The 18,920-nt window shown below is 42.6% G+C and overlaps 1 protein-coding gene across 1 annotated transcript in view; it reads left to right on the forward strand.

The window, feature by feature from the left end:
• RADX (RPA1 related single stranded DNA binding protein, X-linked) overlaps positions 1-18,920 on the forward strand; it is an 804,920-nt gene that overhangs the window by 264,673 nt on the left and 521,327 nt on the right. Inside the window, exon 8 of the mRNA XM_044057246.1 lies at positions 16,220-16,402. Coding sequence (XP_043913181.1) covers positions 16,220-16,402 — 183 coding nt within the window. The remainder of the gene's footprint in view (positions 1-16,219; positions 16,403-18,920) is intronic.

Below are 18,920 nucleotides of genomic sequence, written 5' to 3' on the forward strand. Positions count from 1 at the left end.
TCGGTCCAACATTTTAGCGGACAACCTGAGTCGCTCGATCCTCACACCTTATGAGTGGTCTCTAAATCCATCATTAGCGAATCAGATCTTACTCAGATGGGGTCAACCTTGCTGCGATCTTTTTGCTTCTCCTTCAAACACAAAACGCAGCGAGTTTTTCGCTCTAATTCCCCCTATGGGGGAGAGCCCCAGAGATGCTCTGGTGCATGCTTGCCCCCCCCCCCCCCGTCTCAGGTATGCTTATCCTCCTCTTCCGCTGATGACAAAATTTCTGCAGAAAGCTCATCGGTTGGGGAGCAAAATAATCCTCATAGCCCCATTCTGGCCTCGCCAGATCTGGTTCCCGTACCTGCGGTCTCACAGTGTGATTCCTCCTTGGATCTTAGATCCCATTCCGGATCTGATCTCTCATCCTGCGAGATTACAGCCCCCAAACCTGGGCGACCTCAAGCTCACGGCTTGGTTGATCCAGTTCCACTAATCGCAAGGACTGCCGGTATCTCGTCTCCCGTGAAATCTATTCTGGTAGCTGCGCAGAAACCTTCTACTAGAAAGATATACAGAAGTAAATGGAAGCGTTTTTCCATATGGGCAAAAAATAGAGACTTAGATCACTTTTACTGCACCCATCCCAATGGTTCTTGACTTCTTGTCCCATATCTTCAACCAAGGAGCTAGTGCTTCTACAGTCAAGGTTCAAATGGCAGCTATTTCCCATTTCCACATTGGGGATAGCCTTGGCCCCTTAGCTTCTGCTAAGATATGCAGAACTTTTTGAAGGGCAACTTTCTGTTGAAACCTCGTGTCAAGAATGCGGTTCCTCCTTGGGACTTAACCTTGGTTTTTCAGGCCTTGACTGGCCCACCCTTTGAACCGTCGGCTTCGGTTGAGTTAAAATTTTTATCTTGGAAAACTGCCTTCCTGATTGCAATCACTTCAGCCAGGAGAGTGTTTGAGCTTCAAGCCCTTTGCATGAAACCCCCATATCTGGTCTTCCATAAGGTCAGAGTGTCTCTCAGGACTAACCCTTCTTTCTTGCCCAAGGTAGCCTCTGAATCCGATATCAACCAGTCCATTAATTTGCCTGTGTTTTTCCCCAACTTTCAGAACAAAGGGGAATACAGATTACACTCATTGGATGTACACAGACAATTGCGTTTCTACTTGCACAGGACAGCTACTACTAGGAAATCAGATCAACTGTTTGTTTCTTTCGCTAGACCATCTTTGGGTAAGCCTATTACGAAAGTTACCTTGGCCAGATGGATATCCCAATGCATCAGGCATGCTTATTTAGTCTCCGGGCAGCCTGAACCTTTGGGGGTCCATGCCCATTCTACCAGGTCTATGGCTACTTCTGCAGCATTCTGGTCGAGAGTTCCTCTAGACGACATCTGCTCAGCAGCTACTTGGTCCTCTTCTCATACTTTCATTTCTCATTATAAATTGGATCTGATATCCAGGAGTAGGGCATCATTTGGCTCCGCAGTGCTCCGGAATATCCTTCCTTGAGGTCCGCCCAAGGATTTAGGTAGCTGGGGACTCTGTCCCACAGGTTGCTGATCAAATGAAGTTAACTACTTCAGATAAAGAAGTTATGTACTCACCATAACGTTCCATCTGAGTAGGTAACTTCATTTGTCTGCAACCGACCCCCCCTCCTTCCCCCTAACCTGTTTTATGGTTATTCCATCATGCAGGGTTTCACCTGGTCTTGCATTTGGTTAGGGTTCCTCTTTCGAGGGCTGTAGTCTGTTTCTTGTTTGGCAAACTCGATCTGAGGACTGGAGGGAGGTGGCAGGGCATTATGGGTAAGGGGGAGGAGCTGAGAGCTTGGATCTTTTAGCTTGGAAAGCTGCCGGCTCGGATCCGAGGACGGATCCGATACCCACAGGTTGCAGACAAATAAAGTTACCTACTCAGATGGAACGTTATGGTGAGTACATAGCTTCTTTTTATATTCAGTCTTCACTTTCTCCCATATCAGTTCCTGATTCAAATCCCAGTTTCTCTTGACTGGCACAAAAAGAAAAAAATTCACATTTCTCAGCTCTCTCACTAGTTTGGGATATCCTAGGAGGATTAATACTTTCCACTGGTTTCGTTATTCATTAAATCCTGCTAGGTGTTAGTCTTCTTCTTGTTGTTTACCTTCACACAGTGCCAGCATATGCTTCAAACCCAAACCTCCTAAATATTCTGGTCAGATCCTGGGCCTCTGTCTGCCACTCAGGCATTTTACTGTGGAGCAAGAGAATGGTTTCACTGGCAATAGTCTGTCTCTCTCTCTCGGCTCCTCCTTATCTGTAGAGGGTTGAGAAACAGAGACCCCTTCACCCTTTAGTCCGTATGGAAAAATATTTTAAAAAACACTGGGTATAATTAGTTTGAATCTCACCACAGCCTCACAGCAGTTTTTAATGACTGGAGTAAATATACTCCTTTTGTATAGAGTGAATATTTTCCACAAACACCCTGATAATGCCATTTCCTTTTTGCCACAATTTTCTCAGACATGTCTGCTTATGTTGACTGCATTTTAACCAATATGGTGTTAGATGGAGGAGCAGGGATTTATGGGTAAGGGAGGTGGAACCAAGTCGACTTGAAAGGCTTTAGAATCTGCAGGTGTTGGATCTGAAGTCCCACAGGTTGAACCTGATGGAGACAAACAACACAGATCTACCATTATGGTGAGTACATAACTTTTGTTTTTAGTTTTAAGGAAAATTGTCCACTGTACTGCATTATTTCTTAGAAAAATGCATTGCATATTGAAAGCTTTTAATGTGCTGTTCTAATTCAAATGAAAATCTGCATGTAACTGCTTACAATGTAGTGTTCTTTTTCTAAAACTGTACTTAAGTCATGTAAAGCAGACTATTTTTGTGTCTGCCCCATCTGGTGGCAGATCCTATTTAGCCTGCTCTCATAATGAAAATGTTTGCTGGCCTGAAAAGGAAACAAGGCCTTAATACACTTGACATCCTTTCTGACCCCTCCCAGGGCATCCCTGTCTTTCAGACATGAGCAGCCCTCTTCCAAGAATAAGAACAAGCTAGGTGTAGACTGAGGAAAACCACTAACTGCCAGAAGGCTTTGACCACTAATCCCCCCAGTGGTCCCAGTCAGTTGCCTAAGGGGTGACTTCTGTCATAGTCCTGTTTTTATTTAGGGCTGTTCGTGGGAAGCATTTCTTGCTCTAGCTAGCAATGCCATCATGCTAGACCAATCAGTTCTAGATGTGCTGTGAAATAGCTACATTATAGAGCTCTTGTATCCTTTCCCATAAAGGGCTATACGTCGAGACCAAGCCATCCCTGCACAGATCTTGGAGAAGGCCTTGAATTTAATCCTCAGATAGGGTAGTGCATGCTGCCTCACCTTTGGAATAAGGTCAGTGGTTCTGGTTTTGAGTGTTACCACATTTAAAAGAGGAAGAATGCTCCTTTCTTATCCTAGACCTTGGAGATTTTATTGAATTCATCCAGTGTATTAGGTTTTGGATAGTGATTCTAGAGGGGGGGGTCTTGCTTATACTTCCATAGGCTATCAAAAAGGTATCCATGGACATAGTGGCTGCCTTCTGGGTCATAACTGTCTAGGGTACACACAGGAGATTCCTTAAGTTCAATCTGCATGGATACCACTTTAATACAGTCATGCAGTGTGGCCTTTCCTATGCTTGCATAGTGTTTATTTAGGTGCTAATGGTTGTGGCAGAGAACTTTACAGGGTGAGAGACTTCACATGCTTCCCTACCTGCATAACTGGCTCTTGATGAGCAGTATGGAGAGTATTTCTGGTAGCATCCCTGCATTCCATGCCTGCAGCCTCGGAGGCCCACCATAAGCTGGAAGAAGGACTTTTTGATCCCGTCTCTGAGGACTTGTCTCCATTAGTTTGCAACTGGATACTTTCCAGTGTCTGTCCTTCTTGCCCATTGTGAAGGTTCAGGAGATCACATCAGTAGCAGCTTTAGTGAGAATGCAGTGGAATCCCCAGGACTGAAGCCTCCTGCATCTTCTTGCCCTGGTGGCTGCCGCAGCCTTCATGGTTTCTTTCCTTTGCTTGATGATGCAGGTGTTGCAGTGGACTATGAAGAATCAGCAGACGCAGAACTAACATTTGTTTGCAGATATTTGGTTATTGTTGGATTTTTTTTTTCCCTATTAGCCCTGTACTGACTGATAATCCTCATGAACTAAAGTGTTGGCCACTTTCCTACAACCAACCCCATTTTCCATCCTCATAGGTGGGGAGGCCATCTTGCTTCCTTAGTGGTTCACAGTAAGTGGGAGCTACATGCAACCCTAAAATTTCTGAAGGCCCTGGAAGGAAACTGCTTTTAGGGCACTTCTTGATGTGTTCCAACAACCTATCTTGTAATACTTAAACAAGGAATAAAGCACATAGTCGTATACCTTGTGCAAAGAGGTAATGCAAGTCTGCAAATAGGCCATAGATAAAGTATCAATTTCTCAGCAGTTTATATTTTTGAAGTAAGATACTGGCAGACTCACTGACCTGTTTTCAAGTCCCCTCTTGCAGATGAGGATTTGGGAGTCTTGCCTTTTGGTAGTATTCTTGGTTTAGGGAACCCAGAAATTAATCTGTTTGTCACCCAAGAAAATGTGGTTCCCCCATTCCACTACTCTAGATTACAGGAAAAGAGTGAGGTAGTAGTGTTTTCTGTGTGTATCTGTCTCATTCCTTCCCTGTGCTCCTTCTGATTCCATGTCTTATCACAGAAAAGTAGAAAGCATATCCTTCTCAGACATATATAGCTGAGGCTGATGAAGCTTCTGGCTGTCAGTCCCTGACATTATAGGAAACTCTCCGGTACAAGCTGAAATCATCCCTTGTAGAAAAGCAGCTGGCTTCACCTCAGCATTTGGTTTCTGCTGTAGATGTTGTGATCCCACTGTGTGCCTCATTTATTCCATGATCAAAGTCCATGTATCTGTTATTTCTGCCTATCATGACCTTGTGGAAGGTACGACTTTGGTCCAGCTTTAACTTGCGGAGGAGTCCTTTAAAGATGATCTACATCTCTGACACATTTTGAAGAATCCATATTCTCCCTGGTATTTGAACGTAAGACAGACTTCGTGTTCATACACCTGTGTTCAGCAGCTTTTAACTTCGTCTCTTGGAAAGTGATTTTTGGTTGTCATTCCCTCTGCAGCAGGATATTGTAGCTTCAGGTTGTTATCTGTATGGAACCATATCTGTTCTTCTACATGAATCAGTTGTTATTCCTCTCATTTGAGGAAAAGGCAGACATTTGTAAATGAAACCCTTTCCAAGTGTATTGCAGACTGCATTATTTGTTACCATCAGGTGACAAACCACTCACTGGAAAATGCTGATATCAAATGCCACTGTGCTAGAGGTAGAATTGCTTCCAGTGCTTGCTGCAGATATTTCTGCATTGCAGACATTTGTACCATTGCCACTTGGTCATTGATCCTCATGTTCTCTAAACATTATTGTGTGGGCCATGTCTCCAACAGTAGTGCCTATTTGGTAACTCATTACTTCAGGATGTGCCCATCTGAAACCTTACCTTTTGTTGCCCTCTGGCCACTTCCACGTTGTTTGGGATTCAACCCAGTCTTGTTGCAATGTAGGAAAGTAGTACAGTAGTAGGTATAAGAGATGCATTCTTACCATATAATTTGATCTATGAGAGGACCCTCCTTAGTGGCTTGTAAAGATCCTGCTGTTGTTCCACAGTGCTGTAAGAGCTTCTGAGAGTAAATGCTGAATTGGAGTTGAAGGAAGGATAAATGTAGTTATGCGTCCACCAAAGTGTGTCCCCATGTTGATCACCTGAGAAATTAATAAAGATCTACTGTTTAGTAATCTATTTACAAGAGTGGGATAACTTTTTTCCTTTTTGGAAAAACCTTGGTCTTTACATGCATCTTCCTGTGATACCTTGACAACATCAGTTTGCATGATGGGTAAACAGAATAACTAAACTTTGATGGGTGTAATACCGGTGGGGGGGGGGGGGGGGGGTAATTGTAACCTGTTTTGTGATAGCTAGTTTTCTGAGTTGTAGACATTCCATTTCACTTCAGGTACAGTGATGCCATAGTTGATTATATCAGAAAGAGTGCAGGAAGCAAAGCCTCCTGCATGTGGAGGTGGTTGTGAACTTTGCATTCCTCCCCCACAAGAAATCAGTTCTTGAATTACACCGTTAATGTTTTGTGTTCACACTGGAGCAGAAGTGAAAAAAATGTAATTTGCTTTCACATCTGGGAGTCATGGAAGAAACCTGCATTGCAGACGTTCTTCGTGTTTCACTGTTGCAGTCATTACATTTGGGTTATCTGCTTACAATAGCCCTCAGTCGGCCTGATTATCAAACTCTTGGGTCCTGCGTCAGTTGCTGGCTTATTTTCCGTGATGTCAGGTAGTCAGGTGTATAAAGCATGCAGCCGATGCCATTACATCAGTCTTTCTTGCCGTGCGGTGCCCAAAGCAGAAGCAGTTAGCAAGTGCCGGTTGGCCGACTCCGGAAATTTTCGTTTTCAAGTTTCAGAACCGAAGTCTTCAACTAAAGCTAAGTAACTCGTTGGGGAAACGTTTTCTTGCTCTAAACCGATGTCAGTAAAAGTCAGTAATTGTATTTCTTGTGGAAAGCAAATACCTCATAAAGATTTTCATTTGCATTGTATTCCTTGCCTAGGCCCTGACCACGACATACCTCACTGTCGGTTTTGTGCCTTATTTAAATAACAAACTATTCGTCATCAGTATATTTATGCTTCTAAATATTTTGGTACTCGGTTCAATTATCCAGATATGTCTTCGGTAAGCCACCCGACAACCGACATTCTGAAAAAACGCAAAGATAAAGACAGAGACAGACCGCCTAGGTCCAAAGCTGACGACGACGCTTCTCCTAAGCTAGGCGCCAGTTCGCCGGTACTCAGTGAGGCGCTTTCACAGCCCCTGATACCCACTACTTCAGATTCGCAGGCCTCTACTGAGACCCATTCGGAGTCCGGTATGCCGCAAGATGCTTCAACTGTGGAACCTGCAGATGTCTCTACCTTGGATGGGTCCGGAGCCGCTGTGCAGGTACTAGCGTCTGAGGGTGTATTCAGGCCTACTGACTTGCATATTAAACCAACGCCATCTTATTCTTCAAGGCATAAAACTCGAATCATGGCTAGAAAACTGATGGCCAGACCACCTGGACAGGCCTCTATGCCTAAAAGACAAATGATAAGAATGGCTGAAGACCTTATTACTTTATTCAGGGGAAGCCAACCTTCCCCCTCTAAGAGATCTAGGAATTTGCTTATGATGCTTCTGACCAGGATTCTGAAATTTCTGTTTCCTCTGATGACCAGGATTTACCCTTATCTACCTATGAGGATTCTGATGCAGAGGACTCTATTCCCTCTGCTTCCCCTCCAGAGGATTTCTGTTTTGGTGAAACCTTGCATACTGTTAGGGAGCATTTTCGCTGGGGAAGCCAGGACTACTCTGATTCTAAAAAGAGGCTTAGGGATTTCTTACTCCTGCCCCAACACAGGCCTTTAGCTGTCCCTCTTGTACTAGACATTGTTGATGATGCCTTTTCGGAATCTAGCTTGGCCCCTGACTCTTTACCTCCTGCTCCCAGAAAACCTGACAGATATTACAGGGTTCCTGACTATCACAAGTTCCTTTTTAAAAATCCTACTGTGGATCCGGAGACCATTTCACAGGGACCCAAGGGCATTAAGGCTACTACTGCCAAAAATCCTACCCCCTCTGATTGAGATTCCAGGGTGCTGGATAAATGGGGTAAGAAGGTATACACTTCTGCAACCTTGGCCATTAGGGCCTTAAACTGCCAGTTTCATATGTTAAAGTATCAGCAACATATTATTGGATTGCTTAAACAGAAAATGATGTTGATTCCTGACTGTGCTGAAAATAAGGATTTACATGATTTAATGCATTCTGCTGAAAAGGTTGGAAAACATATTTTGCATTGTGGTTTTGATTCACTAGAGGCATCTTGCAGGGCTGCTGTCACTGGGTCTGTACTTAGAAGGCATGCTTGGCTTAAGGGGCAATCTTTGCCATATCATGTTAAAATTAAACTGCTGGATGCTCCCTTAAATCGGGAGCGCCTGTTTGGCAAAAAAGGAGAAGAAGTTCTTAAAAAGATGGAGGAAAAAGCTAAATCTATGTAAACTGTTAAATATTTCCTACAAGTACAGCCTCCAAGATTTAGTAGGCATTGGCTCTCTAAGAACTGGTCCTTTCCTGCCTCTTCCAGGCCTTCTCAGTTCAAACTCAGAGCCAGCAGAACACCCAGGCTTCAGTCCCAGGGTACGCACAGGAGTGGGGGGCTCCCATTTCCAAATCCGGGAGTAGCAAGACTCCCCCCTGTGGTAAGCTGTCTCAATGACTTGACTTTAAAACATTCAAGCACTTCTCAACTGACTGCTCCTTTAGGGGGAAAGATTGCTCTGCAAGCAAAAAACTGGGAACTCATTACCCAGGACAGATGGGTTTTAAATAGTTTTCCAAAGATACAGATTTCACTTCCACACGTTACCAACCCATACGGTTGGCCAGATCTACCCCCAAATCAGTGGGCAGAGGCTCAAAAGTAAGTACTCTCTCTCTTAAGTTTAAAGTCTATTCAAATTGTACCAGAAGAGGAAAAGGAACAATGTTTCTACTCAAGACTTTTCCTGGTACCCAGAAAAGACAACTCATGGCGTCCTATCCTGGACCTTTCTATCCTAAACACCTTTTTGGTGATTCCAAAATTCAAGATGCTAACTCTTCACCAGTTGTTTCCTATGCTAGGCAAGGATGCCTGGTTGGCAACACTGGATTTAAAGGAAGCCTACCTGCACATCCCAATCAGGGAATCTTGCAGAAGATACCTATGCTTCAAAGCAGGCTACATGCACTATCAGTTCTCTGCACTGCCCTTTGGCTTATCTACTGCGCCCAGGGTATTCACAAAGTGCCTAGCTCCAGTCATTGCATTTTGCAGGCAAAGAAATATTCAAATATACCCATACCTGGACAATTGTCTAATTCAGGCAGAAAGCCAGGACATACTTTTGAGACATCTGGCATTTGTACAAAAGGTGCTAAGTTGTCTGGGGTACACCATAAACGAAAATAAATCACATCTTGTACCCTGTCAACAAATTATATTCCTGGGAGCAAGCTTGAACACAACTTCCCAGATGGCTTTCCAAATGCCAGAGCAACAAATTCATTTGACAACTTACTTCAAACTAATGGCCACAAAAAACCTGCTATCTGCAAGGCAAATACTGCAAGCCTTGGGGTTCATGGCCTCCTGCATTCTTCTAATTCCATATGCAAGACTGCATATGAGGAATCTACAATGGTATCTAAAAAGCCTATGGTGTCAACATTCTCAGGATGTAGAAGCAATGATTCCTATCGTACCTTGCCTACAGTTAGAGTTCATTTGATGGGCAGACGCCTGCCACCAAAACAAGGGACTACCATTCACTCTACCCCCTGCCACCCATTCCCTAACAACAGATGCATCAGACTATGCATGGGAAGCTCACCTGGCAGGCAAGTGCATTCAGGGCAAATGGAACCCAAGTCAAATGCACCTGCATATCAATCAAAAAGAAATGTTAGCTGTACAGAATGCTCTGACAGCCTTCAAGGACCACATTCTTCCAGGACAATTAATGGTTAAGACAGAAAACACCACTGTTATGTGGTACATAAACAAGCAGGGGAGTACCCATTTATACCCCCTCTGCAGACTAGCCATGGCTCTGTGGAACACAGCCTTGCACTACCAAGTGCATCTACAGGCTCAGTTCCTGCCAGGAAAACTAAATACACTGGCAGACGGACTAAGCAGAAATCTCATGGGCCCACACGAGTGGAAACTAGAACCAAAGACTTTCAACATGCTGATGAACAAATGGGGGAGCCCAGATAGAGACCTGTTTGCCTCCCCCCAGAACTACCAATTGGACAAATTCTGCACAAGGACTCCCCACAAACAAGCTTGGAAAGTGGATGCTTTGTCCTTCAGCTGGAAAAAATATATCAGTTTATGCCTTTCCTCCTCTGCCTCTCCTCTCCAAAGTACTACTAAAGATCAACCAGGACAAACCAAGGACGATACTGATTGGTACCCCCTCTTGTGCAGTGTGTCACTGCTAGCCCCATGGCACCTGCCTCAGACGTATACCCTGCTGTCACAGCAGGAGAGCCAGATTCTGCACCCTCAGCTTCAAACCCTGAACTTGGCAACCTGGCTAATTACCTAATCTCTCCATTACCATCCCTCAGTAAAAATGTGTTGGATGTCATTTTGGAGCCAAAGAGGCCTAGTACTAGAAAATCTTATGCTGAAAAATGGAAAAGATTCTGTGCCTAGAACCAAACTCATGGGATGGGAACAGCAGCGCCGAATTTACCTCAGATTCTTCAATACTTAACTGAGATGCTTCACAAGGGCCTTTCTTTTTCCTCCATCAAAATTCATGCCTCAGCCATTTCAGCTCATTACAACACAAAACCACCCCTCTTCTCTCATCCACTGCTGAAGCAGTTCCTCAGAGGGGACAAAAACTTAAGACCACCCAGGAGAGCCCCATCTCCAGCCTGGGACATTAACTTTGTATTGGAAAAACTCACTCTTCCTCCTTTTGAGCCAGCTGCAAGTGCAGAGTTAAAATTCCTTTCTTGGAAAACAGCCTTCCTTTTAACAATCACTTCAGCAAAAAGGGTATCTGAATTACAGGCCCTTATGGCAGTGGAGCCTTTCATCATCTTTCATGCGGACAGGGTGTCCCTCAGGACCAATCACTCCTTCATGCCCAAGGTAGTATCCAGTGTGGGTCTTAATCAGTCCATTCATTTGCCAACCTTCTTTTCTAATCCACAGAACAAAGGGGAATGGATACTGCACTCCTTAGATGTGCACAGACAACCTATATTTTACTTGGACAGGACTAAACCTCAAAGGAAATATGAACAACTGCTGGGAGCATTTGCTGCAGGGGCAGATGAGAAGGCTCTTTCAAAGCAAACCATTTCTAAATGGATAGGCCATTGCATTCATTTCTGTTGTAAGCATCATGGAAAACCTATTCCACAGGGGATTAGACTACATTCAACCAGGGCTGCATCTACCTCTACAGCCTTTCTCAGAGGTGTCCCTACCAGGGATATCCTAGAATCTGCTACTGGAGTTCTGTACATACTTTCACCAAGCATTACCATTTGCCAATTTTCTCTAAATCCAGAGCTGGCTTTGTCACTGCAGTCTTGCATGGCCTTATAGCTGGTCCTAATGCTATATAAATTCCTCCTCCCATCCTTAGCTTTGGGAATCTACCCAAATGTAATGACTGCAACAGTGAAACACAACGAACATAGTACAGTTGTGTACACTTATAAATGTAGATGTTAGAGTGTATTCACTGTTGCAGTCCTGGTTACCCCCCCTCCACCCCCTTGACTTCTTTTTGGCTATACCTCTATTCTCCTTTACTATGCTTAAAAGCTTTTTAGTGTATTTGCTTTTTTCTTGGAGGTATAACCTTGTGTGTGTGTGTGTGTGTGTGTGTGTGTGTGTGTGTGTGTGTGTGTGTGTGTGTGTATGTGTGTGTATGTGTGTGTATGTGTGTGTATGTGTGTGTGTGTGTGTGTGTGTGTGTGTGTGTGTGTGTGTGTGTGTGTGTGTGTGTAAATATATATATATATAACTGCTTCCCATTAGGGGGGCACCTGACATCTGGGGCAAGAAAAACTGATGTAATGGCGTCAGCTGCATGCTTTATACCCCTGACTACCTGATGTCATGGAAGAAGAGACAGCAACCGACGCAGGACCCAAGACTTTGATAATCAGGCCGACTGAGGGCCACTGCAAGCAGATAACCCAAATGTAATGACTGCAACAGTGAATACACTTGAACATCTACATTTATGGTAAGTGTACACAACTGTACTTTTGTGATTGTCTTTCCCCGTCACATAGCTTAACTATAGAAGAGGCTCTGCTTTTAGAACTTTTAAGTGTTCAAATTTTGATATCATCATCTGTCTAACTGGATTTAGGCACACATTCCTCTTTTTTTGTAGGCTTGGCATTTTTTCCTAAAAGATGATTGCTTTGCATTAAAATCTTCAGATGACGTAATACCAATGTTTTGTTGGACATAGCGAACAAACATTGGAATATATTGTTAGTGGATGACAGATTATCTGCATTCTTAAAAGATAAATGCCAATTTTCATAGCGTAGGGGTAAAACCATGGGATCCTATTTTAACCATTATAAACACAGGATAACTTTGTGAGAACCATTGCAAACTACTTCAACTGATTTGTTGCAGGGGTGTTTCCCATGTGGTCATTGTGTACACTGTGTTAGGGTGGTTAAGTCCAAACAGTTTACTAGTCAAAATACTAGGCTGGTTTTTGATATCAGGTTTTTGGCCAACTGCGGAACCAGTTGGGTTATTTACCTAGCTACTTGTACGTGTTCTGCTTTTTATATAGGACAGACCTCTTGCCCTGTTAGGATAAGAATTTCTGAACATTTAAATGATGTTAGATTAAAAAAACCCAGTAATGCATTATATAAACACTCCTTGACCCATTCTACAGCATCTTTTAGGTTTACAATTATTGATAGGATAAGTGGGGACCGGGCTAATAAAATTGGTTGGCATGACATGCTTAATAAGAAAGAAAAGAAGTGGATTATCAAGCTTGGAGGATTATTCCCCCCAGGTCTTAATGAACATTTATAAAAAAACAACCATAGGGATTCTTTTTGTATCATGTGATGATCATTAAGCATAAAAGGTTTGTTTTTGTGATTTAATTTTACACTGAGGAAGGCTTAATAATTGGGCTGAAACCAGTCTGTTTTGCCTAAATATACTTATTTATTTATTTATTTATTTTACATTTGTTAACCGGGCTAGTCTAGCTGGATACATATCCTTTTTCAGTAGAGGCCCGAGGAGAAAAGCTCCAACATAATGGTTAAAACAAGTTGAAAATACAAGTTATAAAAAATACAAGTTCTAAAAAAAGGGTACATGTTACATTTACAAGATGAGAAAAAATTTCATAGATGTTATATAAGACAAAAGAACAAACAGCAGGTAATACATAGCAGTGATTTCTTATATACTAATAGTATATAGACTAGTTCAAGAATCACCCGTTTAGAATTAGGGTTGAGAGATTTTAAAGATCTGCATAGGGAACATGGACTAAGGAGATATGGGACTAGATGGGTTTGATATGTGTAGTTAGTCAGGTTCAGGGCATGGGCATAGCCATTGTGTCTTGAGATATTCTTTCAGGTTGTTTTTGAACTGATTGTGCGAGGTTGTAATTCTAAGGTAGTTTGGCAGGGAGTTCCACGGCTTGCCAATGGAGTTGGCAAAGAGAGCATCACCGCCCGAGTTCTTAGCTTTAATGGTTAGGATCTGGGTGCTGTTGGATGATCGAAGACTATTAAGGTTAGTATATGGGATCAGAATGCTACACAGTGAGGGAGTTCTATCTGGTTGGTTAATTATTTTACAAGCTTCAGTGAGTTGGTTAAGTTTGAGAAGGTTGGGCAGTTCCAACCAGCCAAGTTTCCTCAGGTTAAGACAATGGTGGGTGCGATATGGGGAACCTGTTATAAATCTAGCAATGTGGTTATAGGCAAGAGAGAGCATGTTAAGTTCATGTTTATTGAGGGAAGAAAAGATTGGGGAGGCATAGAGGAGGGTGGAGAGGAGATGTGTGCGGGCAATAGTTAATTTGGCAATAGGAGTTAAAAAGTTTTTTATTCTGTACATGGATCCAAGTTTTTTGTTAACAGATTTTACGGTTTGGGTAATGTGTATGTCAAATTTGAGCTTATGATCAATAGTTACACCTAGTAATTTGGTACTGGTGACAGGGGTTATGATAGTCCCATTGTTGGATTTAACATGGAAGGTTGTATTGTTATTATTTGGGAGGTCTTTTCCTAGGGTTGAGAAGACGTTGGGGAAAAATAGTAGTAATTTGGTTTTAGTTGGGTTGAGTAGGAGTTTCAGGTCGGTGAACCATTTTCCTACTAGAGAAAAACAGAGTTGAGTGGTGGTTTGGAGATTCAAGAGGGAGACATCTGAGCAGATCAAGGTGGAGTCGTCTGCATATTGGATACAGGTGGATTTAGGGATGACTGAGTGAAGGTCATTTATGAAGATGGAAAACAGAAGTGGACCCAATATTGAGCCCTGAGGAACACCTATGGTATTGGGGAGCAGGCATGATAGTCTGTTTTGCCACAGGACAGCTTGTTGCCTACCAGTGAGGTAAGCCTTGAACCAGGTTAGTGCTGGGGTGTCCAGATGTAGGGTTGCAAGGGTGGTAAGAAGGAGCTGGTGATTGACCATATCGAATGCTTTTGATAGGTCCAGAAAGAGGGAAGAGGATATTAGTTTGTTATTGCGATTGTTATTAATGGAGTCTACAAAGGAAAGGAGGGCAGTGGTTGTACTGTGGTGGGGGCGAAAGCCGTGCTGGGAGTTGGACAAGAGATGATTACAGGTTAGGTAGTGAAGAAGTTGTTTGTGGATGCATCTTTCCATAATTTTCGCTATTAGGGACAGTATAGCTATTGGTCTATAGTTTGATATTTCCGTGGAGGTACCTCCTTTGTGAAGCAGAATGATGTAAGAAATCTTCCAAATAGAGGGGATGCTGGCTTCAGTTATGGTTCTATTGATAAGGATTGATATAGGGTAAGCGATTACATCAGACGCAATTTGTAAGAATTCCGCTGGGAGGTGATCAGCTGCTAGGGTGGTTGGTTTGAGCTTTTTTAAGAGAGTACGTATGTAGGAGGAAAAGACTGGCTTTAAAGCGAATGGGGTAGGGGCATCATCATGGGGTTGTGTGGCAGATGGGGGAGAGGAGGTTAGTTGACTGGCTAGAGTTTGGATTGTCTCAGTGAAGAAGGAGTTAAAGGTATTGGCTACTTCTTCCTGCCCTTTCTCAATGAGTTTCTCAGGGGTTGGGGTAGTAGTTTTACCTGGGTGGAGGAGGTTGTTAAAACCTGCCCAGAATTTCTTTGGGTTGTTCTGGTGTTTATGCTGGAGGTGGCAGAAGTATTGTTTTTTGTCTTGGGTAATGGCTGTTTTAGTAGTGTTTCTTAGTTGTTGAAATTTAGTACGATCTTGGGGGGTTTTTGTGGCTCTCCATTTATCCCAGGCTTGGTCACGGAGTTTAATTTTGGTTTTTGTTTCTCTAGTTAGCCAAGGTGCTATACGTACTTTGGATCTAATTTGTCTATGTGGGGCATGTGAGTCAAGTATCTTAAGGAATGTGTCGTTAAAGTGGGACACACTCTCCTGGAGGGGTAGAGTTCTTAATATGGTCCAGTTGCAGGATTTTAGGTCAGCAAGAAATAGTTGTGGAATAAATTTCTTTTTGTTTCTGATTAGTCTATATAAGGGGGGGGTTGGAAGTAGGGCATTTATGTTTAATAATATAAGTTATAAGGTGGTCACTGAGGTCACTGGGAAGGGTGCCTGTGGTATAGTTGTTTGAGTTTCTATTGGTAAGGATCCAGTCTATGGTACTTTCTTTTTGGAGAGTATTGCCTATTCTGGTTGGGGATAGGATATGTTGGGAAAAACCATATAGGTTAATGGGTTGTGGGGTTGTATGGGTAGAACAGAGAGACCAGTCAATATTAACGTCCCCAAGTACTATGGTTTCTTGTGGGTAGTTGGTGGCTAACCAGCACAGGGTTTGCTCTAGGTTTTCTGTGTTCTTCCCTGGTGGGATATAGGTAACAATGAGGTTGATGCATGTCTTCTGCAAAGACATACTTAAATAAATTATATTTTGTTTATATACACCTTTTACCTTTGAGTGCTGGCCTGTGTGTTTCTTGTGCATCTCTTTCTGGCCTATTATAATTAAAGTTTTTCTGTAATACAAATTGACTATAAATTTAATTATGATGTAATTTTTTTAGTGTGTATATATATATATATATATATATATATATATATATATATATATATATATATATATAAACTGGATTCTGTTTTCTGAATACAGTCTAATAAGGGATGATTGAATTTGAGCTTCTAGGTTTAGAACTTGTTATATTAAAATTATAATAAGTAATTAAAATGGAGACTTAACATAAAATTATTTTGCCCATCTAGGTTTAGGTCTTCATAAAAGCCACAAAGGTCAGCCGTATACTACAGATCCAAAAGTGAAAGCCTTCATTCAGTGGACAAAGACACAAAATGAAAATGATCTGCTTCAGAGAACTGTAATTGGTGGGTATTACCACTTCCCACCACCCCCTGTGACATTTGCTCAGTTCTGCAAAGACAACAAAGGTAATTGGTTTTGTTTTAATGTTTTCATTTTAAGTTTTCCAGTTTTAACAGAACAGAATGTAACTCTGCAATAGGGAATGTAAAGAAGTCACACATCTATGAAGCAGTCTTTGCAACAGGGTAACATCTGAATGCTTTATTCACCTTTTGTCAGTGTATTATCTCCTTCTTTTTCCAACATTAGTAATGCTACGGTGGTAGTGCTGCGCCTCACAGTAAGACGTCCGGTTCGATTCTCAGCTAGAGCGTCTTCTGCGTGGAGACATGCGTGAATGGGTGTACCTTCATTGAAGTTTGTGCGTCAGGCCTTGCAAGCCAGTATGTAAAAATCAACTGCCAATCATTAGCGGACTGGAGTTCTGCTGTGGCGATCCCTAACTGGGAAAAGCCGAAAGACACAAAAAGTAATGCTACTAACCCCCCCCCCCCCAATATTAGAACATTAACACCTCTGACTATGCCACAGGCATTGTTTGGAAAGTACCATTCTGTAAAGCTAGCATTCTAAGACATTCTTGTGCTTTAAAAACAATTGTTCATGTATGTTTTCTCTCATGGTCATCTAGTCACTTTCTTCAGACTTTCCAGAAGGAATAATTATAAGAAATCCTTCTGTTTTAACATCATGTTGGAGTTTTCTGCGGTTCTTTCATATTTTCATAAGTAACTAACATTATGTTAGGCAGCTAACTCTAAAATATTTTCACTTGAAGGTGGGGATTCATAAAAATGGTAACACAGTTTAGCAAATAATCACACAGTTGAGTGATGCCGTGTGGATCAAAAGTGATTAAGCATGTAGCAGCAGCAGTGATATTCCAGGGATAGGGCTGCATAAAAATGCAATTCATTTTCGAAAGAAGCATGAAGTGGACAGAACTACAGCAAATCACATGACATAGGCCTAGTAACATGTACGTAGCAAACCTATGGCAATGTATACCCGCATTCACATTAATGACCCACTCTGGGTACAGCTGAGAGTCCAGGGACAGGCATAAAGAGAGTAGAACAAGAAGAGGAACTCCTAGGTGGATAAAAGGAAGCCTAAATTCCCTACTATGTTTGTATTATAAGTGAGAAGGAAATGGGTGGATATGATAGGTGTAATAGGAAAAGAACAATTAGAGGAACACAGAACGAAAAGTAGAAAGGAAGAGTGGTATTTTTTGATAGCCACCCATTTCTTAAGAAGGGTAGAGGGAAAGGTAGCAAAGGGAAGGTCTGGGTAAGAGGGAAGTTACTGGGATGACAGCAAGTGCAGCAAACTGACAATAAAGACAGACAAGGGAAGTGCTGACAAATGGAGGGGTCATAGAGGGGAGATAGAGATGGAGTACAGTTGGTGATTGGGAGGAGTGGACAACAAACTAGCAAGGGGAGTGATGCACAGGCAAAGCGAGTAGCGTGATGGAGGACATGGTGGGGGTGAGAACTGACTGCTAAGCCACACAGCAGTGCATCTAAAGAGAAGTTAGTTACATCCATGACTGCCCTCATTTCTAGAGCCTGCCATTGATAGCTGAGTGGTCGATTAACATCTAGTTGTGTAAGGATGCACTCCAGGGTGCCAGTCTGGGTGTCCATCCACTTGTCCATAACAGCTGTCACCAGTCCTCCTTCCTCCTGCCAGTTGACCCAGGGACTGCCTGGTGATGCTTCCCAATAGGGGAGCATACATATCCCCCCACTGGCGAAGCAGTACCACAGGGCACCAGTGAACCCTGTAGAGCATCCTCTGCAGGGTGACCTTCACTGTCCTAAAGAGAGGCTGGCCTGGAGATTACTAATGACTCAGCATGTGATGGTAAGGTATGTGAAAGGCAAAGTGGTTGCTCCTGTACCCCAGTCAGCTCCACACCCAACACCAAAAAATTTTAAATTTAATTGGAGACAGACAAAACAACCAAAGGCAAATAATAAAACTAAGAATACAACAGTAAAGAGAGAACTATATCCGAAGCAGTGATCACTGGGTTCTACTGTAGTGGCTTGCTTACAGGCCTTGTGAAAGGGGTAAAATACAATGCAAAAATGATGTACAGGCCAGAGGCACACCTTACTCAAACCTCCTTTAACCTCACTGAAACTTGGCTAACTGACCACCATCTTATACTTAACCCTAAAAAGACAAAACTCATTCTATTCCTACCCAAATCTCTCCATCATCTTAAATCCTCTTTCACTATCTCTTCCCTAAACAACACCGTTATCTCTACCGAACCTCACACAAAGCTACTTGGCATAATCATCCACAACCAACTTAAATTCAGTTTCCATGTACAGAACTGCATAAAGAAAACCCACCAACCGCTCAGCTTACTTTATAGAAACCAAAGGTCCCTCACCCTAACTCCAGAATTTCACTTATCCAGGCTTATCTCCTTCCTAACCTTCTGTTCTGCCCTCAAGTCCTTACTAACTTACACTCCTCTTTTTTTTGTCTAAACTTGAAACCACATATAACAACATAGCCAGATTTGCGGCTAGCTTGCCACCTAAATCTCATCACTGTCTT

This window comes from Protopterus annectens, chromosome 15.part0, assembly GCF_019279795.1.
Source record: "Protopterus annectens isolate FY-2018-M chromosome 15.part0, PAN1.0, whole genome shotgun sequence".
NCBI lineage: Eukaryota > Metazoa > Chordata > Ceratodontiformes > Protopteridae > Protopterus > Protopterus annectens.